The sequence below is a fragment of the Onychostruthus taczanowskii genome, unplaced genomic scaffold (genome assembly GCF_017590055.1).
Source record: "Onychostruthus taczanowskii isolate IOZ18803 unplaced genomic scaffold, ASM1759005v1 scaffold61, whole genome shotgun sequence".
NCBI lineage: Eukaryota > Metazoa > Chordata > Aves > Passeriformes > Passeridae > Onychostruthus > Onychostruthus taczanowskii.
The window spans coordinates 378,302-405,997 of record NW_024503790.1 but is presented as its reverse complement, the minus strand read 5'-3'; the positions used below and the strand labels follow the sequence as shown (position 1 = coordinate 405,997).

General features: G+C 47.0%; 1 protein-coding gene across 5 annotated transcripts in view; it reads right to left on the bottom strand.

Annotated features, from left to right (window-relative positions):
• UBR4 (ubiquitin protein ligase E3 component n-recognin 4) overlaps positions 1-27,696 on the bottom strand; it is an 82,344-nt gene that overhangs the window by 50,117 nt on the left and 4,531 nt on the right. For all 5 annotated transcript variants that reach the window (XM_041419772.1, XM_041419773.1, XM_041419774.1 and 2 more), the window contains exons 3-48: positions 27,405-27,508; positions 26,625-26,754; positions 26,381-26,520; positions 25,906-26,008; positions 25,240-25,381; positions 25,027-25,151; positions 24,209-24,333; positions 23,929-23,988; positions 23,611-23,801; positions 23,284-23,383; positions 23,036-23,173; positions 22,438-22,555; positions 21,835-22,022; positions 21,120-21,279; positions 20,908-20,993; positions 19,785-19,954; positions 18,890-19,172; positions 18,159-18,291; positions 17,658-17,737; positions 17,049-17,177; positions 16,419-16,601; positions 16,134-16,256; positions 15,818-16,047; positions 15,073-15,197; positions 14,543-14,640; positions 14,294-14,451; positions 13,412-13,621; positions 12,773-12,874; positions 11,814-11,914; positions 11,425-11,623; positions 11,111-11,299; positions 10,558-10,621; positions 10,167-10,358; positions 9,516-9,586; positions 9,243-9,390; positions 8,561-8,788; positions 8,214-8,384; positions 7,936-8,118; positions 6,777-6,935; positions 6,015-6,167; positions 5,414-5,641; positions 4,484-4,641; positions 3,210-3,381; positions 2,862-3,063; positions 1,368-1,531; positions 282-498 (exon numbers count right to left, since the gene is read on the bottom strand). In XM_041419772.1, the coding sequence (XP_041275706.1) occupies positions 282-498; positions 1,368-1,531; positions 2,862-3,063; positions 3,210-3,381; positions 4,484-4,641; positions 5,414-5,641; positions 6,015-6,167; positions 6,777-6,935; positions 7,936-8,118; positions 8,214-8,384; positions 8,561-8,788; positions 9,243-9,390; positions 9,516-9,586; positions 10,167-10,358; positions 10,558-10,621; positions 11,111-11,299; positions 11,425-11,623; positions 11,814-11,914; positions 12,773-12,874; positions 13,412-13,621; positions 14,294-14,451; positions 14,543-14,640; positions 15,073-15,197; positions 15,818-16,047; positions 16,134-16,256; positions 16,419-16,601; positions 17,049-17,177; positions 17,658-17,737; positions 18,159-18,291; positions 18,890-19,172; positions 19,785-19,954; positions 20,908-20,993; positions 21,120-21,279; positions 21,835-22,022; positions 22,438-22,555; positions 23,036-23,173; positions 23,284-23,383; positions 23,611-23,801; positions 23,929-23,988; positions 24,209-24,333; positions 25,027-25,151; positions 25,240-25,381; positions 25,906-26,008; positions 26,381-26,520; positions 26,625-26,754; positions 27,405-27,508 (6,933 nt within the window). The remainder of the gene's footprint in view (positions 1-281; positions 499-1,367; positions 1,532-2,861; positions 3,064-3,209; positions 3,382-4,483; positions 4,642-5,413; positions 5,642-6,014; positions 6,168-6,776; positions 6,936-7,935; positions 8,119-8,213; positions 8,385-8,560; positions 8,789-9,242; positions 9,391-9,515; positions 9,587-10,166; positions 10,359-10,557; positions 10,622-11,110; positions 11,300-11,424; positions 11,624-11,813; positions 11,915-12,772; positions 12,875-13,411; positions 13,622-14,293; positions 14,452-14,542; positions 14,641-15,072; positions 15,198-15,817; positions 16,048-16,133; positions 16,257-16,418; positions 16,602-17,048; positions 17,178-17,657; positions 17,738-18,158; positions 18,292-18,889; positions 19,173-19,784; positions 19,955-20,907; positions 20,994-21,119; positions 21,280-21,834; positions 22,023-22,437; positions 22,556-23,035; positions 23,174-23,283; positions 23,384-23,610; positions 23,802-23,928; positions 23,989-24,208; positions 24,334-25,026; positions 25,152-25,239; positions 25,382-25,905; positions 26,009-26,380; positions 26,521-26,624; positions 26,755-27,404; positions 27,509-27,696) is intronic.

Here is a 27,696-nt window from a genome sequence, read left to right as displayed (position 1 = left end):
ATTAATACACAGCCACTGACAGTGCCATCTCCTTTGCAAGGCTACTTTCCTTCTCTTACCTCAGCACAAAATCATTGAGCTGAACTACTGAACATTCACTCACAGCAGCAACAAACTGGGCCATAAATAGAGTTACCAAATGCTCAGGGCTCCCCCCTCAGACTGTTTTTGCAGTCAGGGCAAAACAAATGGATTGTGGCAACTCCCTGCTGTGAGGTGGAGCAGCTTCATCCCAAACCAGCCCATCAGCTGGTCAGAGCAAGCAGTGCACACAGCCTTACTGAAGATGGTGAGCTTCTTGTCAGCCTGCAGGGCCTCCTCGCGGGTGAAGGGGAAGTCGAACCAGCGGGCGCGGGTCATGTTGAGCTGCATGGTGCGGCCGAAGATCTCCAGGTAGGAGGGAGCCCGCTCGATGGCCTGCGTGCCGATCTGGATGCGCATGCCCGTCATCACCATCGTGCTGTTGTTGTTGGTCACTTCGATGGTGAAACCCCCAGGCTGCAGAGAACAAACCACAGATCAAAAACTCCCTCTGAAGCCAAGGACTCTGTACAGAGGTGCCTCCACTGTTTACTGAATTACAGAATCACAGAATCACACAGAATTACTGGGTTGGAAGAGACCTTAAAGATCATCAAGTCCAACCCATGCCCTAAATACCTTAACTAAACCATGGCACCAAGTGCCATATCCAGACTTTTTCTGAACACGTCCAGGGATGGCGACTCCACCACCTCCCCGGGCAGACCATTCCAATATTTTATCACTCTTTCTGTGAAAAACTTGTTCCTAATATCCAACTTGAATTTTCCTGATGCAGCTTGAGACTGTGTCCTCTCATTCTGACAGTTGCTGCGTGGAGAAAGAGACTGACCCCGACCTGACTACAACCAGCTTTCAGGGAGCTGTGGAGAGTGATAAGGTCACCCCTGAGTCTCCTTTTCTCCAGGCTGAACACCCCCAGCTTCCTCAGTTGTTCCTCACAGGGCCTGTGTTCCAAGTCCCTCACCAGCCTCACTGCCCTCTTCTGGAGGTGCTCATGCATCTCAACGTCCTTCCCAAACTGAGGGGCTCAGAACTAGACACAGTGCTTAAGACCTCACACACCTTAAGCCAAATACAGGGGCAGAATGACCTCCCTGCCCCTGCTGGCCACACTGTTCCTGATACAGGCCAGGATGCCATTGGCCTTCCTGGCCACCAGGGCACACTGCTGGCTCATGTTCAGTCTGTTGTACCAGTACCCCCAGGCACAGCACTTATGCGGGGTCATTTGAACAAAGCAGACTCCTTAAGGCAAGGCATGGCATCAGCATGAACAGTAATGTCACCCAGAAGCCCAAGAGACCCCAGACTGCCCCACTCACCTTTGTGTTGGCCACATACATGCCCGTGGAATTGAGCCGGTGCTTTATCTGCTGGGCATTGTACACCTGCAGAAGGTCATTGCCCCCGAACTCCACGTCTGTCAGCTGCTGGTTGTGCTCAAAGAAGTCAATGGGGAAGTTCACCTGGCTGGATGTGCGAGTTGCTAGAAGAGGAAAGACATCTTTATGACAAAAGACATCCTAAACAGGCACAGTTGTGGTAAAAAACCTGCAGAAACAACTTGCCTCCTTTGGACAGTATTTCTATATGCATCTGTTGAGTTTTTTACTACTCAAACTTATGAAGAAGAAGGTGAAAAGGAAGGACTAGTCCCTGTCTTAAAACTTCTATCTTGTTTTATATATATAAGTGTATTTTAAAACTTCAAAGTTTTCCACTATGTGAATAATACACTTTTATTTAAACTATGCACTAATAATCTTACTTTTATTATTTAATGTTGGAAGGCTTCCCTACAGCTTCAGGTCAAATGTAGTGCTCTCTTGAGGGTCAGTGCCTATGAGCGCAAAAAGCCTAAAATTCTCAGTAACCAGGGTTCCAACATCCATCTATGGAAACATTTTATCCACTTAGCCAGTACTTAGGTAACTGTCAGAATGAGTGTTGTAAGTATTTAGATGATGTAGATCAATCTTTACATCTCCATTAGTGTCCTGGATTGCAAGATAAGTGTGTATTCTATTTGCCATCTGTTAGAGGTGTGGCAGCTCTCTTCTGTTCATTGGGCAGTTTTCTTTATCTCTTCCACAACCAATCCTCCCTCCAGGAGATCTCTTCTGTCCATGGCCACTGAGTGTCCCTGCATGGCTGATCAAATTCCACCATCCCATTGGGAGATCCTCTGCCCAGGGGAGGAGCCAAGCATTCCTACCTGGATAGAATCTGAGATTTGGAACACCAGCACAGCCTTTTCCCACTGCATTCCCAGAGAAGCAGCTTTCTTCTCCTCTGCATTCCCAGAGGAAGACCAGGCCCATCTCTACACCATCCCTGGAGCTTCAGAAGAAAACTCCACCCTTGTCCAGGATCCCTGCTCACCACAACCACATCTGGCACTGCAGGAGGGCTGTGCCACCATGGAATGGGACTGGTGCCACCACCCTGACCCACGGGGGTCAGGTTGTATTCTGACTCTGGCAGGGTTGTTTTGTATTACTGCATTGTTTGTTTTATTTTTATTTTCTTCCCTAATAAAGAACTGTTATTCCTGCTCCCACATCTTTCCCTGAGAGTCCCTTAATTTCAAATTCATAACAATTCAGAGGGAGGGGGTTTATATTTTCCATTTCAGGGGAGGCTCCTGCCTTCCTTAGCACACACCTGTCTTTTCAAACTGAGACAGATTTTGGCACTTTGATCCTGTTCTATTAACAGAAGGTAACTGCCACACCTCTAACAGATGGCAGACAGAACACACACTTATCCTGCAATCCAGGACAATCAGTGACACAGGTGATGAGAGGAGCGCTTACTGATGGCGGCTGCCTTGCGCTTGCGCACGGGTTTCATGATGCTGATGACGCTGCTGGGCTGCAGGGAGGGCTGCAGCCAGTAGGACGTGTTCTCCACGTTGGCCATGTAGATCCTCAGGCTGCCATCCTCACACAGCAGGATCATGGTGGTCCTCTGCTGCTCGTTGCAGGCCGTGTGACGGATGGCCACCATGTCCTGGATCTGCAAGGCAAGGCAAGGGCTTGGCAACTCTCGCTTGGAGAAACAAACTCGTTATATTACAAAAGCTGCCAAGACTGGAGATCTGGTTCACAGAATAACAAGAAACCAAATTTTAAGAGTTAAAAATACAGGGAACCCTGAGTAACCTTTGCTTTGGCTGGCAAGGTCTTAATCTCCTGGATGAGGAAGGTGTCTGGCTTCACCATCACCACCAGTGGGACACCCGTGGTCTGCTGGACACAGCACACCAGGCCAGGGTGGTTCATCACCTCAGACCACTGACACAGGGCTGGAGAAGTCTTACTGCCACCATTGGAACTGCAAGAGACAAAGGGCACAATGACATTCATTTAAGGAGCAGCACAAGGAAAACCACACGAATTTCACAGTGTTCAAATCAGTTAAAGCTTTGTACGGAGCAGAGATTCAAGCACTGCATTAATAAACAAGTGTCTGGTTTACAGGTGAGAAACCTGAAACACAGTCACCACAGTAGGCAGAAACCACGAGCATCCCAGTCCTCAGCCCTGATCCCTACCCTGCAAACTCAAGGAAAAACTGGCTTAGTGTTGCATTTTAAGCCCCAAATCAAGGAGGCAATTTATAAATGGCTTTCAGCAATGTTTTTATCTGAATGGATGAACAGTTCCACGTTTCAACACACCCAGCAGCAATAAGCAAAGACCAATGCAGGAGAATCAGTGTCTGCTCACTGGAAAAAGTGGAAACAGAGCTGCAAAAAGACTAAGCCAAACTCAACTGGAGTTCAGGAGCTCTTGGAACCTGACTCTCCTTCAGAGCCCACTCGTGACAGTGGCTTTGTGTCAGGCCAGTGAAGAGTCTGTGGTCTGAGTGCCCAGCACTGCGTATCAGAACACACAATAGAACTGTCTTTTTCTTGCCACATTCACAGAGTAAGAGATTGGTTTCCCTCAAGGGAGTCTGAAAATCAGCCTTAACATGCACAATGCACAAGGTCCACTGCAGCAGTGGTGCTGAAAGGAAACAAAGGCTTCCTTCTCGGCCGCCTCGGTGGGGGCGGATAATCCCATCGGTTCCAGCGGCTGCACCTCGGGCAGCTCACTCTGGGCAGCTCCACTGCTCTGCAGACACCTTTCTGCTCTGAAATCCTGCTGGGAGGACAAAATGCATGCATGGCCCACTGCTGAAACAGCCAGCTTTGGTTTCTAATCTTCCTGCAGCTGGGATATCATGGAATTCCTGAGCTGGAAGGGACCCACAAGGATCACCCAAGTCCATTAGGACAGCAGGACCATGAAAAGTAGCAAGAAATCATCAGCCAACAGGGAATTTTCACCACACCTTCTGGCCATTCAGAGCTGGGATGTTTAATAATAAGCAATATTTATTATAAAAAGAAAGAAAGAAAAATGCAGGGAGTGTCCCCTAGGATCCTCACCTCTTGATGTTAATTGGGAAGAGCCGCTGCACTTCCAGGCTGGCCCGGCTGATGGTGGCTGCAAAGGATTTGCCTTGGCAGTAGCTGAAGAATAACATCTGCAGCACGTGGGAGTAATAGACTGACACCCCCCCTCCTGCCACCTGGCCATTGCTGTCCTGGGGGATCCAGAGAAATGCCAACATTTAACATAAACACAAATATCCCCAAACACTCTGTCAGGCTTTTAAATTTACGATGGAATTATTCCCAAAGCCGCCCCTCCTCCCCAGTAGTGAGAGAACAGAGCCCTAAATGACAATTTTCTAAGCTGAACTCCTGGGTGAACTCATCCATCAGACACTTCAAAGGCTCTGGGAGTGGATGCTGAGCCTGCACACCCGGAGGCTGTAGGTAACACCCTGAGCTGTGAGCCTCAGCTCTGTGTGACAGTGTCACATGGAGCATCCCCTGGATGCCCAGCTCATAAAAGACCTTCCTGAGAGTCTCCTTCTCATCTATTCCTGTTTTGAAGCAGGCTGGGGTAAAAACACTGGAGAGATTTTAAAGGTCATCCTCAAGAGAAGAAACAAAGGCTGACTGCAGCTTTCCAGTCCCAGCCATGGTGATTTATCCCTTCTGCTCCTGCACCTTTGGAGTGCCTTGCTCTGAGAACAGCACTGCTCTGAAGCCATTTCCCTGCTGAGAAATCCTGCTGGGCATGACTTCAGAGCCAGCCATGGAAAACATGCTCCATTTTCTAGATGAAAGGATCAAGGGTTTAATTTTCACCCCCACCTCCTTATACTGTAAGGATATTTCTCTCTTTAGAGGAATGAGAAAGCTCCTTGATCTAGATCAGGGGGCTTTAAAAGGAGAAGGGAAAAAGAAGGAAACTTCTTCCTTCAAATGGAAGATGCAAAAAAAGAGAGAAAGGGAAGTCACCAGCACCTTCAGGTCCTCGTGGTTGACTTCAAGCACATTGGTGACATAGAAGGGCCCGTGCTGGGCACTGCTGGCCTCCTCCATGAGCTGTGTGTAGATGTAGCCAGCAGAAGACATGATCACAATAATGTTCTTGCCCTCCTCGTTGAACAGGAAAGTGACATCCCTGATTTTGGAACTCGGTAGGAGGAAGTAGAAAGTTGGACTCAAGGCATCTACTGAGAGGTCGTAAATCTGTGGGAAGAACCAAGGAAATAATTAACTACAATGATTATAAATCGTAATAATTGATTACAATTTTTAATCAATTATTACAATTTAATTCCAATTTAATTACTGTAATTAAATTGTAATTAACTGTATGATACAAGACAGTGCAAATGAACAAGAGCTGAGATGAGGAGATCCCCAGGAGATGTTACAGTTTGGGGCTTTTTTTCTCTTTAAGTTCTTTGGGCTTGCTTTTCCTTGCAAGAAACATCCCAAATTTATATTTCCAATTCATTTCTAAGAATATTACTACATTCTCCCACATGCAACTCCCCAAGGATCCAGCCTCTGATGTCTGCCAGAAGCTGCATCATCAACAGCTCATGGCCAGACATACCTTCACAAAGTCTGCAGTGACAATGGCCAGCTCTGTTTGAGATCCTGGCAGCCACACAGCTTTGATGATGAAATTCCCAGTGGCCAGTTGGGGATGAAGCACCAAATGATCAGAGACTGATCCAGAGCTGCTGAACGTTAACACATGGCAATCCTGGAGTAATGGAGAAAATTGGTTAAATATTAAAACAAAGTGTTCACAAATATTTGAAGCCAAGAATGGACTTAAAAGTCAGCATTTCTCTTACAGCAAATAATGATTCAGAGAATCTAAATCTCAGTTTCCTACAGTGAAGATAAATAACATGAAGATGTGAAAAGAAAAAGCGACAGAGAGCACAGCTTTTTCTCAGCTAAATAACACATCTATAGATTCTGCACTGGCAAAGCTGAATCTAAATTTGGGGGAATACAAAAAAGAGGAGTTCTTGCCAAAGAACACTAGGTGTTACAGACTAGTTTTAACACACTAAGTTTGGGTGTGTTTTGTTTTAAGCAAGAGCCAAAGATTGGCTCTTGTCTTAAAACAAAATCAGTTAAAATATGTTAAGAAATACTATTTCAAGGCACTGTCTCATTAATTATATTGTTCATCCAGGTCCTGCTTCTTTTACCTTATCTACCTAGTAAGAAAGTGAATCAGGAGCTGAATTAGTGACAGAACTTTGGAGGCAGCTCTGTGCTAACTCCTCGGAGGAAATAAACACAGCTGCTTTCAGCTGATGCTTGCAGCTCCCTGGAAAAGGGTTTGCCAGGCACTTACCTTCAGCCCACACACAGCCAGATAGTCCTCCTTGCAGGGATTCCCAGTCAGGCTCAGCACAGTGAATGGGACGGGCGCCGATGCCAGGCGGGTCAGGGTCAGTTTCCTTTTGCTGGAGTCGGCTTGTTTCAGCAGGGCTGAGAGCTGCAGCACTGTGATCTGCACCACAGAACCAGCTCAGTTATCTGACTGCAGCTGAGGGCACTCAGGCATTTCAATTCCAGATCCCACAGTTACAGAACCAGAACTACAGACTGAACATGGTTATCTGACTATAACTGAAGGGAGTCAAGCATTTCAATTCCAGATCCCACAGTTACTCAGTTGATTCTGAATCAGAACCACAGAATCATCAAGGCTGGAACGGATCCATGAGATCACTGAGTCCAGCCATCACCCCAGCCCCACCATAATCACTCCTAAACCACATCCCCAAGTGCCATGTACAGATACCTCCTGAACACTTCAGGAGTTGGTGACCCTACCACCTCTCTGGACAACTTATTCCAATATCTGACCACTCCTACGGACAAATTTTTGTTTATGGTAACTAATTTGAATCTCCCCTGGTGCACCTTAACTCTTGTCCTTTTGCTGGGTCATGGACACCCACCTGACTCCAAGCTCCTCTCAGGTGGCTGCAGTGAGGTGGGTGATGGCAGTGAGCTATTCTCACTGTTCCTGCTGCAGGAGCTCTTTTTCCTTAACAGTTTTTCCTATGAGAGGTTCTCCATAGCTACACAAAACTTCACACCAGATCTCAAGATGGGCAGAACAAACCACAGTCCTGCCTGTTCCTCAGCACTGTTCCCTTTGCCTGAGAACCCAGTGGATCCAGCACTGTTCCACTTCCCTTGGGAAACACAGGATTCAGCACTTTTCCATTTCCCTGAGAGCCCAGCACTGTTCCCTTTCCCTGGGAACCCAGTGGATCCAGCACTGTTCCACTTCCCTTGGGAAACACAGGATTCAGCACTTTTCCATTTCCCTGAGAGCCCAGCGCTGTTCCATTTCCCTCTGGAGCCCAGCAGCTCCAGCACTGCTCCCCTTCCCTCTGGAGCCCAGCAGCTCCAGCACTGCTCCCCTTCCCTCTGGAGCCCAGCAGCTCCAGCACTGCTCCCCTTCCCCCCGGAGCCCAGGGCTCCGTGTGGGGGCTCACCTTGCCCTTCTCGTGGCTGACAGCCAGGTGCTGGCGGCGGCCGTGGGGCGAGGACAGCACGCACATGGCCACGCGCCGCAGCACGTGCGCGCTGATCAGCTGCCGGATGGTCTGGCCCTGGTCCCCGCTGTAGTTCATGCGCACGTTCTCAAAGGCACCTTCCTGCGAGCCCAGGGTGGGCACCTGAGCCAGGGAAAGCATCCAGAGGGTGTCACTGGAATGTGTCTGTTTAAAAGCCACTCCCCCCATCCACACTGTTAATTCCTTCTGTTCCATACCATCAGCTGATCCGTCATTTCTACTGATTTGTCCAAAGTGTGGAGCTCACTGAGAGCCTGCTGGGCACGGCTGCTGCTCCCCATGGCTGAAGCCTGCTGGAAGTTGACCTGGATGGCATCCATCAGGAAATTCAGCATCTCCAGCACCAAAGGTGCAAAGGAGAAGTTGGCCTACAAGAAACAGATCAGGCAAATGAGGAACAAGATGCTCCTGATGGGAGCTGCACATAAACTGCTTTTTAAAGACTGACACCCTTTTTTGACCCTCTCATCTCAGCTTATAGCCAACCCAGCCTGCCCAAGATCCTCAGGAGAGCCCATCTCTGTTTAGCAGCTGACAATTATACCTGGGACTGCAGCTCCTCTCGACAGCCCTCCACGTTTCTGCACAGGCTGCTCTTCTTGGGCTTCTCCTCGTCGGGGCCCTTGCCCTCGCTGATGGTGACCTTGGCCTTCTCAGCTGGGGACGTGCTCGCGTGGCGGATGACGCTCTCGGGCACGCGGGGCTCGCTCTGGAAGGCTGATTCCTTCATGGTAGAGCTCATCCCACTGCTGGGAGTTCTCTTCACCAACGCCTGGGAATGACAGAGTAGCACTAAAATCCCAAACCAGGCTCACCCTGGCTACTGATGAAGCGAACACAGATTGCAAAAGCAGTAATTCGAGGACAGTTCTAAAGAAATAACATCCTGCACGTGACTCTCCACCCAAGGATTAAAAACTTTCCATATTTCAGATATAATTATTTCATTTGCTGCTAGTGGAAAACAAGGAAAAAGGTGTTGTTTGCTGTGCAGCAAATTCTGTAAAGGCAGGTGGAATCTCAGGAGTCACTAGGACACAGATGCACCAATGCTCTTATTTGGTGCAAAAAAAATAATTTCCAGGTAAGCTTTAAATTCTGAGGGTTCATTATAAAGTCGAAGCCTTCAAGTCCTAGCACTCCTGTGCACACAAATCCTGACATAACCTACTGCAGAACAGAAAACTGTAAAGGACTTGAAAATCTGAAGACATAAAAGAATTTACCAGGCAGCTGCCATCCTCCTTGGCTCCACAGTCACAGAAGAAGGATCCGTACTTGGCGTAGGAAATCTCATGATCCTTGTGACAAACTTTAGCACAAACTGTGCAAACACCAACCCCATCAACCATCTTGCAAGTGTGACAGTGGTACCTGCCCAAAATAAGCCAGGTGAGTTTTGACAGGCAGTGCCTTGAGGATCACAAACTACACTGGTTTCCTTCCCAATGGCCAGAAATACCAGCCTGAAACTCTGAACACAAGCTTGAGATTCTTACCAGTGTTGATTCATGAATTCTTTCTGTGTGATGGTGAAGGTACAGAGTTTATTACAGAGAGAATCTTCATCCTATCCAGAAGAAAATTGTTTTAGGAAGGTGTCATAACTGCAGCTACAGTGAAGTACATGTACAGAATAAATTCCCAAGAAACCAAAAGTACATTTTAATAGCAAATTTCAGCAACACTGAGCTAGAAGGCAGCTGGTATCAAACCACATGAAGAGAAGAGACGGTGACACATTGTAGTAACATGAAATGGTTAACATGAAAAAGAAACAGCAACAAAAATATTGATACAAAAAAAAAATAAAGAACATATCCTAACAGCTTTTTTTCACCACCCAACAGCACTTAAAGTACTAATTGAAGTTGCTTGCTGATACAAAAACTAGTAATTGCAAGCCAACCAGTAGGAACAAACCCATTTTTTAAATTTCTTCCTTTTAGTTAAAAAAATAAATATTAAATTTTTGTTGACATCACAAAGTCAACACATCTAGGCAGGAATGACAGATCCTCTTCTCCAGACCTGGCACGTAGGGTCCTTCACTCAGTGAACACAAAATCTCAACTGATAAGCTGAGTGATTTGGGAGGTGCAAAATAAGCCCTCCAATCCTTTGCAGCACCCACTGTGCCTGCTGCCTACCGAGTCCTCAGCCTGAGAGTCCTCCTCCTCCACGGCCAGCTCCTCCACCCAGTCCGAGTCCACCTCGATGGCGCGCTCCTCGCCGTCCACAGACAGGTGGCTGGGGCCCTGCCCGCTGCTCTGGCTCAGGGCGTTGGTGACATCGGCCAGGTAGGACACGATGTGGCACGTGCACTCCAGGATTGTCACGTGCTGGGGAGCAGAAGGCAAGGAAAATTAGAGCCCACAGAGCTCACAGCCCACAACAGCTGCGACAGGGCGCGAACACAGGAGAGCGACCCCCTGGCCAAACTGCTTTAAAATTCCAACCAGGCTCTGTCCCACCAAACCAGGAGAGCTGAACTCGTGCCTGGAAGTCCTTCCTGAAGTGGAGCACCAGCACAAGTCTTACCTTCCCTTGCATGACGTTGGCATTCATTTTCTCTACCACGTTCTTTTGAGACAGGTATTTCTTGCTGCAACACAGAACACTGGGAATTACTACACAATGGTTTAGGATGGAAGGGATCCTAAAGCCCATCTCATTCCATCCCCTGCCATGGGCAGGGACACCTTCCACTATCCCAGGATGGACCAAGCCCCGTCCAGCCTGGCCTGGAACACTTCCTGGGATGGGGAGTCCAAAACCCCTCACTCCAGCTGACAGCCTTTGGGAAGTATAAACTCAGCCCAGACCAACTGCTTCAAGCATTCAGTTTGCTTTAGATTAACAACAGGGAATGCATAAATGCAGTAACTAAACCATCCAGAGTAAAGAAACAAAACGTGATTGTTTGGAACAGATGGACACAGATCTGCCTCCCTCAGACACTTTATATCCCAAACAACAAACAATAAACTAAGAGAGAAGAGATTATCTGTAAACACAAATTTCTGTCCCCAAAACACCAGAAAAGAAATTAAAAAACCCCCACAAACATCAGCAGTACAGAGTTCACTCTTACCATCTGCCCAGCCAGTCCACAGCAGCACCATGAAGCTGGAGGTGTCCTGCCCCTTGTCCTGCACTGGCCAAAGTTGCCATGACGACCATCAGCTCAGGAAAGCCCGTGCCATCCCCATTGGCCAACATCTCCGTTGCCATTGGTATCAGAGTGCTGAGCAGAACAGTGCACACGCCTTCCCCCACTTGGCTGAGCAAAAAGAGGACAGTTTCACACAGGTACCACAAAGAACCAGCAACAACTCCCAGAAGATTGTTCTAGAGAGCAAGAGGAATGCAGAGCACGCACAAGACAGGACCAAGGCTGTGCTTTACCTGTTCTCCCGAACAATGTAAGTGGTCAGGAGCTGCAGCAGCTGCCTGTTCTCCTGCACCACGTCCAGCTGGTCTGAGTCCTTGGGTGGGGACATGGTCATCCTGGTCAGCCAGGCCTGCAGTCTCACAGGCTCCACACAGGCCAGCTGGGCCAGGGAGCCACAGAGGCGCAGCAGGCTGGGGTTGGGGCTCTTCTCAGCTGGGGGGGAAGTTACTGTCAGTGACAGATACTCCAAGAAACACATGTGCAAATGGCTTTCCTTGAAAGCATGAAGCCGTGATCCCACTCCCTCCCACAGATTTTCTTCCAAGCACCTTCCAATCTCAGACAATACAAGGACAGTGTGAAGTGGAAAAGGCAGGAAGGAGGAGATCCTACTGGCACTTACTCAGCTGGAAGAGCTTGGTGAAGAATTTCAGCACCCTGTTGCAGAACTTGGCCGAGAGGTTCTCGTTGGCTGTCGCCATCATGATCTGCACCAGTTCTCCGCTGTACAGAGGGGAGAATTAAATCAGCTTTGTAAAGAGCAGCCCACTCCCCTTTTCCACTGGCTTCATTTCTCTCCGCCCTCACGTTTCAGACTGGCAGGAGTTTGTGTTAGCACTGCTCAGCAGCCAAACCACAGAAACTGCTTGCAGTCAAACAGCAAACCCAGCTCAGACCAAAACTCATAAAAGGGCTCCTCAGTAGCATTTCAGTGTTCTCTACATATCCAGTCACAAAAGGGCTGAACTGGCTTCCAAAACAGAAGTCAAGATTTTCTTTCCTGTCTTTCCCTCCCATACTAACAACATACAGCCACCAGGCTGCTTTCATTCTGAACTGTTCAACAGGTAGAGAGAAAAACCAGGCAATGGTCAGCTTTCTGATGGAGAAAGCCTTCCCTCTTGCTCACCTCACACTCAGAACACTGTGGTTGTGCTAGGCTGTTTCTATCACAGCTGTTCTGGCTGTTCTAGGCTGCTGCCAGCACAACTTACCTTTATGGTTCTAACCCCTCCCCACTCTGAAAACTATCAACCTGTGGCCCCACAGAAGCATTGAGAGAATTTGCAGCTTGGAGCAACATCTCTCAGAAACCTGCTCTGACAGAACAATCATCCTCCAAGATTCCCCACTGACCATGCAAGGCCTCACTCAGTATTTGATTTGGACAAAGATCCAGGTCCTCTCCCCCTGAGAGCCTCTTCCCACTCTCCTGAACTGCCTGAAGGATGACCTGGCTCTACAGAGTCTGCATTTTCCTGCACAATGGCATTAACATCACCTCGGTGTTTACACTGACAAGCTAACAGAAAAAGGACGAGAAATGAAGTCCTTGGAATACAACTTCCATGGTGACTTCACCTTTCTGAGAAGAATTCCTCCATGGCTTTTCTGGCCTGGCTGCTCTCCAGCTGTTTCTCCAGATGCTGCAAACATTCCTCCAAGATGGACTCATCCAGGCCACTGAGGATGAAAAGAGGAACAGATAAGGATCAAATACATGAGGATGAAATAAGAACATCTAAAAACAACTTCAACAATCACAACAGTTCTGAGAGGCCGTAAGTGATCTATTTGCCACTACAACTCCAGTAATTTTTCCAACTGAAAGCAGCTCTTTTTCCAACCGACAGGAGAAAAACAACTGATGAACAACTTTACATGAACACCAACAAATCCACCAAATTAGAACAAAGGGACACATGATGCTGTAAGGCAAGTCCCAGCCAGAAACCTGAAATAACCCATACCCTTCAGACACCTCACACACAAATTCCTATAAAGAGCTGCTCCTTCTACACATTTAAGTCTCTTCTACCGCTACTCCTCCCCATTCTCTCCTGCTCTCACCCCCACTCCACAATTCTGGTAATGTGAAAAAAAAAATCTCATATTTATAGTATACAAGTACAGAAGCTTTCAGCAGATAAAAATAAGCTGATTTTTTTCTGTTCCAGAAGCAACCCTGCTGTAGCCAATCTTTGCAGACAGTTTTGTTACCTGTTTGGGTCAGAGTGATGGGCCAGTATGTTATAGCACCCCGTGATCAACTTCTCATAAACACGTGCCAGGAACTCATCGGAGTCCGCTGGGCCCAAGATCCTTTCCAGGGAGTTGCTGCTGATTTCTGCCACACTCTCTGTGCTGGTCTCCAGAAGGAGGGGCAGCAGGGAATGGATCACCTGGGGCGGGTTCGGATCATCTGACCAGCTTGAAAAGAAAAGGACACAAGTTAATTCTCCACATGATGTACCACAGATCATCCCTACTGGAAACCAGAATTCATGTTATGTGAGGCACAGCTCTGGATGGAAGCCAGTGATTAAACCCTTTTGGAAAGGTGGGATAAAAACACCGGCCCAGCCATTTTCCCCTTTGGAAACTCTACATGTTACTTTTGCATATATACAGTTACAGCATCTGCCTAGACAGTCCCATTATCATATATCCTGGCTTTGGGGCTTGTCTGCAGTGTTAACAACTACTTTTTGATTTCAGAGTACTTTAGACTAAGTCCCTGGAAAAAAAATGGCATTTCACTTTTCCTTACACATTAAAAACTTCACACAAGTGAATGATAACAAAACACAAATGCATTAGTTAGATCCGTATTGTGTCAGTTTATATCCCATTTTCTTCAAGTCCATATTTGACAAAAAGGTTTCCCTCAGGGAGCTTTACTTTTGGAGATACCACAGGAAGACAGAAAGACTGTCTGTCATTCATTTGGTATTTGGAACTGTGAACTGGAAGGTTTAGGTCAGAACCAGCACCAGGTCAGTAAGTGTTGCACAGACACAGCCTGAAGTCAGCCCTGCAGGACACACAGCAAAGCACCCAGCAGTGTGTGGAACACACAGCGTAACACAAGGCCTGACTTACATGATGAGATCCCCGGTGAGCCTGACCAGGGACAGCAGGGTGTGCTTGAGGGAGGCTGCCAGGGGCAGGCTCTGGCTGCAGAGGGTGCCCAGGTGGGCGGCCTGCACGGCGCTGATGTAGCTTTCTGCAGGGATGGTGTCGTTGGCAAAGGCGTTGCGCTGGGGAGGGACACACACACATCAGAGCCCTGGATGTGGGACACAGCCACACACTGCCCCCGTTCCCAGCAATGCCTGCAGCTGCACTCACCCATGAACCGATGTTGGGGAACTCGTTGGTGTGGATGTTGTTCCAGGATTCACACAGGGTCTGCACAGCTGATGGTAAGTTCTGGACGAGGGTTGGACCTGCAGTTACACAGAACAATCAGGCACTGAATAAATTCAGAAGTCTACAAGTAAAAATCATCCCCAAGTGTTTAAGAGCATTCTTTAATTTCAGTAAAACTGCAGAAAACATGGCACAAATACTAATTCACAGAAGTCTTCAGCATACCAACATTTTGTAGTTCCTTTTGTTATTCCTTGCCACAAGCTCCAATATGGCTATAAAAACCTTTCACTGATCCAGAGGAGCTCACAAGATAATGACCCTTTCAAGTATTGCTCAGCTGTTTCAGTTGGTAGGATACTGAAGAGACTTTGCAGTGTGCTGCTGGCAGCACAACTCACTCGTTCAAACAGCGGTGGAGATCACTTTGAAATCGGGTACTGGAAGCATTGTGGGAAGATTCACCCACGGGGGAGGCACCCTGAAGCCCAGCCCGCCCCGGCCCTCACCCAGAGTGTTGGACTTGCAGCGGCTGGAGCCAATGGCCAGGACAGCGGCGTAGCCCCGCAGCTTCTCCTCGGAGGGTCTGCTGTCCGAGGCGGCCTCCTCCGAGAGGCTCCGCAGCAAGTAGGATCTGCAGGCAGGAGGGAGGGATGTACCTCAGCAACCGGCTCTGCAGCTCACAACTAAGTGTGTCAGTGGAGTGACAGATAAAACACAAACTTCTGAAGTTCTGCCCCACACTTCATCTCACACCAAGGGACTTCTGGGCTTTTATCCTCTCTAAGCTACTTACCAGGAGAAGTGCCCAAAAAGAAAAAGCTGATTTACTTTTGCTTTCTTCTACACAGGTTCTAACGAGAGTTTAGAAGAATTTAGACGTTTTAATGTAAGAATTAACCCCCCCCTTTCTTGATGGTCTGACAGCCTCAGTATTATGCCAGAGAAATAACCTTAGGTAGCACTATCCTAGAAGGTGGTTTTATCTTTGGAGGAAAAGCTGGTTTTGCAAACTTGCAAGGAAGCCTTGGAAGATCAGACAAGGAGGCTACTCAGAAACAACTAAGTCCCATGCATGGCTTGAGAAGCTACTTGTTATTCTTCTTTTAAAGCAATGGACCCTCTAGAGGACAAAGTAATTACTTCAGACTATAAAACTCCCAGGCACTTCTAAGAAAACAACACACAAAATGCAGAGGAAGCCCAAAGCACAGCAGGAAATTGTATTCCTGTTGGAAATCCCAAGGACTGTACCTGGTAAAAGTAGCATAAGTGTCAATGAGCTGCAGTGTAGCAGGGAGGAGGTTCTTGGTTATCTCTGAGGACTTGTGGGGATCAGTTTCTGCAGCTGACTTGGAAAAGTGCTCATCTAGAGAAACCTGGATCTTGGAGATGGCAGCATCAAGGGTGTAAATGGATTGTAAACTGGGGACTTCGTGCAGCTGGAGAATGGTTGTGCAGTCAACAGCACAGAAAGAAGAGATCTGAAAACACAGAAGATGGAACAGTAAGTGCAGATAATCCTAAAGAAGCAGAAGTTTATATGTCCAGCTGCAGTCCTACACCTCACCTGTCGAGCAAAGTATTCCTCTGCTATTTCCACGTCGTACTTCACTGAGATGCACTTGCTGGAGGTCAGTTCAATGAGAGGAGCAGCATGTTCAGCCTTCATGCCCTGCTTGATAAGGTGATCCTACAAACGCCAAAACCCAGATCCATCACACCTGAACAGTGCTCTGGAATTAACCAGTTTAGAAAAGACAGGCACAAGCTCCCCCAGAACAAATCCTACGTGCAGTCAGCACAGAGGACTGACACTGTCACTGTCAGCACCCCCACGGAGCTGAGGCTGTACCTTGATCCACACGACGTAGGACGGGATCTGCAGGCGGGAAGACCAGCGCAGGGTGTGCAGGAGGTCGCAGTCACTCATCTCGGGGGTGTTCATGGCCAAATGGTGCATGTAGCTTCTGGAGGGAGGCAAAATCCCCAGGATCCGCCACAGGATCAGGAAGTAGTACTGAAGGGCACAGGCTTCCTGAGCAGAGGAACAGTTGGAAAAATTAGCACAGAAAGATTGCAGTCTCCATCATTACAGCTACTGAAAGATCTCCTCAGGGACTCCACACTCCTGCAGATGTGCCAAATCAGATGAACACATTCTGGACTGAGTTTCTGCCATACTAAACAATAAAATATGCAACACAGGAGTGAGAAAAGAAAAAATGATCCAATTTTCTCCTGTTTAATTGTGTTCTAGCCACACCTCCTGGAATTACCATGGACTTACAGCAAGTCTGAAGCACATTACAAATTAAAAGCTCAAGAGATGTGCAGCCACCACAAACACTATGGTTAGCTATGAGATTTTTAAGTTCCTCATTACTCCAAGCACAGTCCAAAATACTTTGGTTAAATACTTTGTTTGAAAATACTAAGTTTGAAAACTTGTTATTCCTCAATACAGGCAGCAAGACAATCTTACCAGTGCAGTGACATTTTTGTTCTCCCTCCTCCTGAGTGTATCAAACTGGGAGCCAGCAGCCAGTAATGAGGTGAGGGCTGCATAGAGCTCGTCGTACTTCGTAGCCCTGGAGAAAAGGACCTCACACACCTGCAGGAGATGAGAAATCAGGACCCCTGCTTTGCAAAGCTCTTTAAGCATTCACAATACCTCCAGCCAAAACCTTGCAAAATAAACTTCAGAGAGAGGCACTGTTGGGACTGAGGATCAATGGACTGGGGATAAGGAGCAGGCAGGAGACAGAGCCCATAACCCTGATGGCAACAAAACCCAGGGAAAAGCTGGAACAAAGTGATGAGAAAACAACTCTAATGTGTCTTTGTCTGAATCCCAAGCATTCCTGCAAGTACTACAACAGCTCTTCACAGATTTTGCACAGTGACTGCCCTGACATCCAACTAGGGGTAAGAAGGAATCCCATATTATCTTATATGGCCACTCTTCTTTTCTCCGTTTAGTGAAAGATTCATGGTCCCTCTTTTTAATCAAGTCTTTCCTTCTTGTCTGTTCCCCCTGGCACTTGGCAAACCCCCATGGCCCTCCAGAAAGTCTCTACCAGCAGTGCCATACCGTGCTATCCAGACGGTTCAGATCATCCTCAGAAGCTTCTGGAGACAGGATGCAGTAGAACCTGGGCTGTGGAGCAGAGTCTGGAATGTGAGAACAAAAAATAACCTTCAAAGTGGCAGTTTAAACATTGTGTTATGTCCTCTCCTCCATCCCCATAACCTTCTGCATTGTATGACCACTACCAGATCCCAAGCCAGCTCCATGACACATTGGAGGTGCTCTAACCTGTGGCACAGGCAGCCAAAGCATTCTTATTCCTACAATCCTGGCAAAATACATTCACACTTTTATTTTTAATTACTTGTTGCATACTCCTAGGAGAGAACAACTTTGCATTTTGTTTAATAAAACAATTCTTGCATTATTAGATGCATTTTTACCTATTGTAACTATGGCCATTAAAAGAAGGAAAAGATGCCCAAACCAAGGCACAGAAAAGGCTCTCATTTATTTATAAAAGCAAATCTTGCAATAAAAAATTCCTTACATTTTCTTTCTTACCTGATGAACAGTGTTTGGTCCAGTTTTCTTCCACTTCTTTAAAGCCATGATAAAGTGGGACAGACGTTCGTCTGCTGCTGTCCTGGGATCCACTCACCCAGCCAATGGGTGGAGTCAGCAAATTATATTGTACCTGAATTAAAAAAAAAACAAACAAAAACCCACCCATGACATTCTCGTCACTGAGGGGTAGGGGGAAAATACCACCCCACAGAGAAAGAAACACAAAATAGAAACAGTCCTACTCAAAACACAATATTCCACTCTTCTGGGGGAAGCCCTGGACCCTCCCTGATGGTTTTTATTCTGGACTGAGCAGTTTAAATCCATGGCCAAGCTTTCCACAGTTGGAAAAGCCAAGCACAAAGCACCATACGGTCCCATTAACGAGGACAGTCCCAAAAACCTCCATGGTCAAACACTAAATCAAGGAAGTACAAAAGGTATTAGTGAAATAAACAGCCAAATACTTGAGATTTTAAAGATATGGTGGGACAATCATCCTGTCCTTGCTAGGATTTATTAAAACACCAGTCACACCAAGAATTTACACTCCAACTGAACCTGCTGCAAGGAACCAGCCATAATTAATCATTCCTTGGAACTCTGAGGTTTGGTAACAACATCAAAACTGATTTACTCACAAGGGTCACGGAAAGAACACATAAATGAGTGCCCATTACAGATTCCTGCTGGGTGACCAATTAAATACCCAGATGCCAAAACCTTACCTGTTCAAACAGGTACACGGGGGCCTTGGAATACTGGTGCAGCAGGTAGTCAAACACCAGCAGCAGCCGTGCCACAATGAGAGGCACAGAACACTGCTGGGTCTCCATGTTTGCTGTCAGCTCCACAATGGTCTGGATACAGAGCAGCATGATGGATCTGCGGCCCCTCTCTGAGAAATTGTGGAAAATGAGCAGCAGCAGCTGGAGATGCTCCACATTCAGATCTTCTGTGTCACTGGGGAGAGTCCCCTGCAAGGCGTTTTGCTTCAGGGTGCCCACAAACCTGGCAACAGGAGAGGAAGTTTGCCAAGTTTAGATCCCTCTTTAAAATCTCTTTAACTAGAAATAATTCTATTTTTCTGCTTACTGTTCTAATACTGGCAATTTCACAAATGTTCACTACATTATGTATTGGAATGAGACCGTGTGAGCAGTAAAACCTACAGAAATTAAATCAGTGGCAAATATATTTAGTGGAAAACAGGAACAATCATTCAAATGGAGAAGGGGTGATTCAAACCTGTTCATTAGAGCTTTAAACCACCTAAACCCTATCAGTGAAAGCCAGGTAATGGCAGAGAGGAACAATCTCAGCACCATCCTAAAAGGACCTATCAGAAACCTACTGAAAAATAAGGGATCCTCCTTCCCTTTTTACAGCCAGTCTTGCTGCAATTCAGCCTCCTCCCCTCTAACTCCTGAGTGCAGGTCTCATTTCAAGGGCTCTGGGTGAAGGATTCCCCAGCACAGCAGACTGACTCTCTGCTCCCCCCAGCACCATCACAGATCAGTGAACACACACACTTGGAATGCTGGGGCTAGAGAATTCTCACTTGACAGGAAATGAGAGAGGTAAGAGATGACTGATTTCCAGCTTAACATTAAATGATCTCACCTTTCCCAGACTTTAAGGCATTCTGGAACATCAGGATCTCCCTGGGCAGTGGCTTTATGCTGCCAAATCAGGAGGAGTCGGGACAGCACAGACAAACTTTGAGGGTGGATGTAGAGAGGCCACGGACCTTCAGAAAAAGGGGCAACTCCAAGTTGCTGGAGAAGTGTGTTCTGGAAGAAAACAGGCTTGTTGAAAAGAGGCAAGTCCTGTCTGATGCTTTAATTAATTAAAAGTAGGATCTGAGCCTACAGTTGACAATAAACAGCAAGGCTCTCAGCTCTGCTCACACAGCAATGCCTCTCCTGTCTCAGATACAGGGCAGAGCTACTGAGAGACACTCAAAGCTGTCACTTCACCACCTAAACACAACAAAGCCTCAACACCAAGGCAGAAAAAATGGCATTAATGAGTTTTTCTCATTCACTGCAATACCAGAGTAGGAGAAACTATGCCACTGTGTTCAGTATCTGTGAATCTGCAAGAACAGCCCCTTGGCTGATCTATCAATATTTGCTTCATTTCAAATGTAATAAAAAGGCAGATGGATGAAAACTCTAACTGCTTTTAAAAATCAACAAACAACAGCGTGTTTTTTAATACAGTAGAAAACAGCCCACAAAGTATAGGGGTTGAATTCAACAATGGGTGAAGCAGGTTCATAACCTCATGACAGGGCTAAGTCAGGTCAGCCCTAGAGGTTACAAAGTTAGGACATAAAAGCAAAGGGATTAAGGTGATTCTCTCCTGAGAAATTCCAAGGCCTTTTGGCATGAGTCCTGCCAGCAGAGCAAATCTGTAGGAATGTCTCTTGATAAACTCATGGATAGAGGCAACTCTCCAAGATAAAATACACAAACTCATTTCCTTCTCAGCTCTCATCACCTTCAAAGTCCAGTGGATTAGTCTGAACTCTAAGTTTACACTGTGCAGGATGTTTTGTGCTGGATGACTGCAAAGGTCATTCAAATCATGGGACTCAAAATATTCCAACCTGTTTTTGCAGAATATACTCAAGGCAAAATGGAACAACCAACACACTACTCAAGGTGTGGAGAACCCATATAGAGGCATAAACAGACACCAACACTTCTTCATTTTATTTATGCATTCAATCCCAGCTCACCTGCAGGGCAGGGGACTGAAGATCTGAGGTCACCAAGGAATGGTTGAAGTGATACAGAGCAGCAGCAAACTCCTCATCTGACGTGCCTGTAAGACAGGGATCGAGAGCCACTTACTACCTTTGCTCTCCAGTATTTAAAACTTCGACATTAAACTAAAAGGAAGAGACACCTCTGGGCTGCACAGCTCTACCAGAGAGGTTTGCTCACTCACCCTTCAGGCCATCCTTGTCCACCTCCTTGATGATGCTGGCCAGCGTGGCCATGTGCTGCTCCGACAGGGACACGCTCAGGTAGTTGCGAATGAAGTTATTCCTGGAGTTCAGCATAGAAGAAGTGATAAAGTTCAAAATGTTTGAAGCTAGGCTCAAAAACTGAAAAGAAAAGAGAAACACACTATAGAAACAACAAAAGCAGAGGGACAACATTAACAAAAACTAAACCACCATCAAAATAAATCAAGTCCCTTAAACCTCACCCCTGCAGTGGAGGAAAGGTGCACTCATGGCAACCCAGCTCCCTGCACTGTGGTCTGCACCAGGAGTGAGAAGGTTGGAGGCCTCCAACTTCTCCAATGCAGTACTTATTTTTGTCTTTACCCAAGAGAGCTGGAGCTAAAAGCATTCTATCAGCAAGTCATGTCACTTGCAGCTCTGCCCCCACTTTCCCTCTCCCACAGTAACCCAAACAGATACAATCTCCAGCCTCTGCTTCCCTGGCAGCAAAACTCCTGAGACACACCAGAGGAGAGGGAGAGGGGGAGGGAGAGGGATCCTTCTCCACAGCCACAACGTTCCCTGATTCCCCTGAGCAGTGCACCAGAAGCAGCTGCTGTTCCAGCACAGCAGTCCCTGGCAGGAGCAGGGTGCCACGGCCCAGCAGTGCCTGCCCCAGCCCCCCCAGCCCCCCCAGCCCAGCTCTGGCCGTACCAGCTCGGGGTCCTTGCGGCTGGCCAAGATGTTCCCGTTCTCCCCAGCACTCTGCTTGTTGGGGCTCTTCACCCTCGGCGAGCTCTCCAGAGGAGGGGGTGGAGGGGGTGGTGGTGGGGCCACTTTCTCCTTGCTGGGAGAGATTGTCTCTTCAAACCATTGCCCCAGGATTGGCTCACTGTCGTCATCTAGCACACAGGGCAGGAACAACAAACCCATACAGTTATAAGCAAACACCTCACAAAACTACCCAGCCTGAGAAAGGCCTAAACCAGAATTCCACTGAGCAGCCTTAAGGTGTCTGCTAGCTTCATTTCTTCTGTCCAAACCACAAGGCAAAGCCCTTTCACAGAGGTCCAGCAGGAATTTACATAAAGAAATTATTCCCACTCTCCTCTTAAGCAAATACTGTCAAATCCCAGCCACTCAGGCTTCGGTTTACACAAAAGAGTGCAGTCAGCAATACTTCTGCCACACAGACCTTACAAACTGCTCTGTATTTTCAGTGTTACAAGTCATAATCTGAGAAGGCAACAGCACAGTAGTCAGGTTTCCATTAAATGTGAAAAGCAGTGTAAAATCCTGAGCTGCAAACTCTACTACCTTGGCTGCTGTCCTCCTCAGTGCTGCTGAAGTCATCCTCATAGTAAGTGTTGGAGTCAGTGGAGGCACTGGCGTCGCTGCTCATGGAGCCCTTCCTCTGGCGCTGCAGGACACAGGCCTAAAGAACAGCAGAACCAGGAAAATTCTGGGATTATAAAAGATAATAATTTGAAAATAAGAGTAACTTCCTCATGCCTTTTAATTTTCTTCTAGCAAATTTATCTCAACTAGTTTATTAACAGTTTTTCAAGGCTTAAGTTGTACTAAAAAATACACAAGATGGTTGAAAATAAACAATCTACACCAAGCTTGCAAGCAGCACTTGAAATAACAGTTCTAATACAAAATCATCTCTTACCAAGGCAGCCTTTTCATCTTCCCACTAAAATCACAAGTACCACTGAACTTACAAAAAAAGAGCATTTCCATTAGCATAAGTTTGTCAAATTTACATCTCTGAAAAGATGAAAGAGAAAGGCCCTGGCTGACAACTTTTGAAAGAAGAATTGTATGTTCTCAGCCAGGTCCAGTTTGTTAAGTGCTGACCATCTGGAGTGGCTCAGCTCCAGAAGTTCTCTAGCTGTGTGCCAGTTCCTACCTTTCTGTAGGAAGTGGAGAGCAGAGTCAGTAGCAGATTAGTGAGTGGCACAGAGTCTATGAGCCGCTGGATCCTCTGGATGGACGTGCTCTGAGCCATGATATCCAGCACTGCTGGAGGGCCGTCGCTCTCCCAGCCCTGGAGGACAGAATTTCAATTGAATTGAAAGAAAAATAAATTGGTAGGACAATCCCAAGTGTGCATCAGTGGAGAAGGCAGAATGTCTCAGGACAATGCTACCTGCATACCTTGTGCAACGCCTCCACCTGCAGATCTTGGAAAAGAGATGACAGCAATTTGATGGCATGATTTGCCAGCACCACTGACAGCACCCCAAACCCTTGATGCCTGCAGAAACAGAAAGGACAAAATGTCATTTCAGGGGAAAAAAAATAAATATACAATAAAGTGACTGCTTTGCTAAACTGGAGACAACAACTTCTCTTCTTTCCAAGACTCGGGACTTGAATTGCACATAGAGATAAAATTTCATGAGACCAACAAGACCCTGCAGTAGCTGCTTGCTGGGGCTGGCTAGAGCCCTGGCCCATGCTTCCTGCAGGGGTGTCACATACCCTTTCCCAGGTCCCAGCTTGGGAGACCCCACGCCCTCCTTAGTGCGAGCAATGATGTCTCTGACGCGAAGAGCAGCCAAGGGATCCTTCTCCTTCCCCTTATCAGCCAAGGCCGTGGGGCTGAGGTTCAAGATGAGGAAGAGGCTGTTCAGCAAACACCAAGCCCCGAGCAGCTGGAAGTTCTGATAATGCTATCGTGCCAAACGTCATGGGGAAGCAGGGAGAAAAAAGCACCAAAAAGACAAAACACCGTCAATCCAAATGCCAAAGTACGCCGGTGCAAAAAGGGTGAAAAAGTCACTGAGATGGAAATCTTACCTCCCCTCCTGCACGGCGTGAATTGCTGATGGCTTGTCCAATCATTTCATAGATTTCAAGCTGCAAATAAAGCCAAAACCACAGTAAGGCACTGCACCAGACAGTGACAAAAATAAAAACTCCAAATGCAATTGTATTTTACCCTGAAACCCTTTAACTCCTTTACCAGCAGTGGCAACGTCCCAAAATCATAACTGGGTATTGCAGTGCAAATAAATACAAATTCTGTGCTCTTTGCTTGCTGAGGAGGAAAACAATGAATGCTCTGTGGTTTACTTACACATTTCTGTACAATAGTAGCAGCATCATTTTCATAATCTTCTTCTTTGGAGCTTGTTGAGCCGGTTCGTACCTGCTGGGTGCTGCCCACATGCAGGATGGCCATGCAGGTGGCCACGCTCACACCTCAGAGAAAACAAGTGCAGGGGACATTCTTAAGAAGAGCCAGTCTTGGGACAAAATGTTCCTATTTGGCACATTTAGACAAACGGTACCAAACGTGTCCATCAGCTTGATGGAGCAGGGAATGCTCAATATTACAGCGAAAGATTAAAAAATCTTTAGTACCCTCAAAAGAGTGAAGTTTTCCCCTACAGAAACACATGGGAGCAGTTAAAGGAGGTAATATTTTACCATGTAATTCAATACCATTTTTAAGACAATCTTTAGACTCGAGTGCCACATCTCCTTGAAGTATCCCACGCACCAATTAAACACTCAGGATTTTGGTGTGCTTAAACCACTCCTGGGAAACAAGGCGGATTTGGGGCTATAATAAATTAAGCTGAAGCCTAAAGTAAAAATGTATTATGCTCTGAATATAAAAAGAAAGAGCAGAAATTACAGGCTGTTAAGAAAATGTTGAGTCAGTCTTTCTTAGATTCTGACAGGAACAGTCATTCTTTCAGTCATTTCTTAGATACTGACAGAAGCACTGGCAGAATATATCAGTAACAACTTCAATAATAACCCGATCACCACAAAGTGCTGCAGAGCTTCAAATTAATGAGAAATAAAGGCTACCTGTGGGCTGAGCCTCAAACATGCAGGTAACAAAGCACAGCCAAAAGCTCCAAAACCTACTGGAGATCCACTCACCTGCATAGAGACAGCTAAGAGCAAGAACAGTCACGTCTTGAAGACGTGTGGGCGTCAGGGGCTCCAGCACAGGCAGGGACAGAGTATCCAGAGCCATGGTGACATCGATCACCAGCGAGTGGAACCTGCGGGCAGGACACACGGTGAGGCCTGGCCAGACACAGTGACCTCCCCCGGGCACGGGGGGATGCCCCAGGCAGGGCTGGCACCGACCCGTTGCGCACGGCTGTGGCGTCGGCCACGGTGGCCGGCATGATGAAGAAGGAGTTGGCGGACACGGCGTCCTGGAAGCGGTTGATGTAGCGCAGGAAGTACGGCAGGTTCAGGCACACGCGCAGCAGCTTCTCGGAGCCACCTGCCAAGCACAGCAGCAGGGCTGTGTCACTGCTTCATTCAGCCCTCACGGCCTCAGTAATTGACTTAATTGCTCTTGGTGGTGAGAAAATGCCATCGGAGATGAGGCAATAGGATACAGAGTGCCTTACAGCAGCAGCTGCTGAACTTTGCAGCCCACACTTGTAAACAGGGGTCACAAAGCTCTGTGTCCACCTTACAGGACACACCAGGTCCAGCTGGAGGACTTGATGATCCCAAAGGTCTCTTCCAACGCCAACAATCCTGTGATTCTAATCCACATCTACTCAACAATCCATAAGGTATTTCATACTGTCCACCTAATTTACCCCTCCAAACACAATACACTGAGCTCATCTCTGCAATAAAAACTCCATTCCGGCCACAACCTCCCTTGGTGATCGACCAGGCAACTCAGGGAACCCTTTAGGTCAGAGTTTCTTCCCACTCAGAGCTGTGAGATGTACACTGGACAGACATTTTTCCAGTACTTTTTTGGCCCCTAGGTAGAAAGCTGATTCTCACCAAGTTCTTGCAGGCTGGCCACGTTCTGAGCAATGAATATGCTCTTAGTCTTTGTTGCAGAGGTTTGATCTGTGCCAGCTTGATCCTCGCTCTCTCCTTCCACCTAAAGCAAGCACATACTAAATATATTATGGAAGCACTAAAAATACAGTATTTCTCTAAGTAAGTAATCTTAATTTCTCTAAGTATTTCTCTAAGTCTCTACACAGAAGCAAGATGCATCAGCAGCACAACTCCAAACAGCCATGGATGTCTCTGAACACTTCATTCCACGAGGAAACAAAACCAGTATTGCCAATTCAGCACAAACAGTATTTGGTTGGTTTTTTATCCCATGCAAGCAGGATTTATGTACTTAAGAAAGGTTCTCTTTATACCTGCATCAAAAAGTACCACTTACAGCCCTCTGTCCTTTCCTGCACTGTGTTAATAATGCTGAAATTCAGACTGTTTCTGCTTTAGAGGTTTTTTTTACCTGTGTCTCTGTTGTGATTGATGGTGATGATGAGACTCTGGGGTTAAAGACTGATGTCAATTGGTTGAGGAAGTTCATCTGCACTTCCTTCTGTCTCAGCTCTGGGCTCACTGGGGAGGCCAATTCCTTCTGGTCCTCAACTGCAGGGAAAACAACAACCCCCATTTCAGACAGCAGATCTCAGATCTCCTGTGCCTAACTGCAGTGCTGCAGTGAAACACACACAGCTGAAGCCCCTCCCTACCATCAGAGAGGGTTTTGACAGTCTGAGGCAGCTTGGCTGATTTCATCATCGCTGTGAAGGTGATGATTTCTGTGCGGTCCAGGCGGCTGCAGCCCGTGCACAGCCCCTTGATCAGCAGAATGAGGTGTTTCTACAGAAAACACAGACATCAAGTACCATTTAAACTCTCCTGACTCCAATCCCTCCTCCATATCATTTACTCTAAGCAGATGGATTAAGAGTAATGCAACTTCAGCTGGTGAGGCCGCTGCAACAGCTCTGAGCCACTCTGATCTCCCCCGAGGATGGAGACACAACCCTGACTGCAGGTAATCCAGGTCACTGACACTGCCTGTGCTTCCCATGGAAAACACCTGGAAAAGCTCTCTCTGCTGTGACACACAACATTACAGGAACACTCCTCACAGGCATTCCCTCTTTCAAATATATTTAAGCTTTCCCACAAGAGGTAGATACAAGCAGGCAAGAAAACACCTCTAAAAACTGAACAGATAGCTGTGGCCCAGGTTGTTGCACAAAACCAAACCAGAGTGTAGGAAATGAACTGAATTAACCAAGGCTTCAGGTCACCTTTATTTCGAGTTGTGAGCGAGCTTTGATTCTGAGTACTGAATGCAAAGGGGCAGGAATCAGAGTCTACCAAAGTGTGCACCTTAAGTATTTTAAGAGCTTCATTAATTTTGCTTTATGCATTCAACATTAGAGCAGATATTTCATAATTAGAGCCCAAAGTCCATTCTCACACTGAGGCTGTCCCGGGAGGTCCAAACCTGTGCTCACCTGTGAAACAGCACATGCTTCGTCTGGGTTTTCGAGCCGCAGCAGGGAGAATTCAATCAGGACTTTACACGCAGCTGCCACTGACTGCAACTGGTTTCTGGGTACTGCAAAAAGCACATCCTCGTACTCAGAGTAAGTTTTAAAACAGCTCAGTGTAATAAGCTCCCAATGCTGTCAATAAAGCAGAATGCTCTGCAGTGTGGGTACACACTCAATCTCTCCTGCCTAACACAGATGCAATATAAACCCAGTCTCATTACAATGTAACCCAAGAAATGTCAGCAAAGTGAGG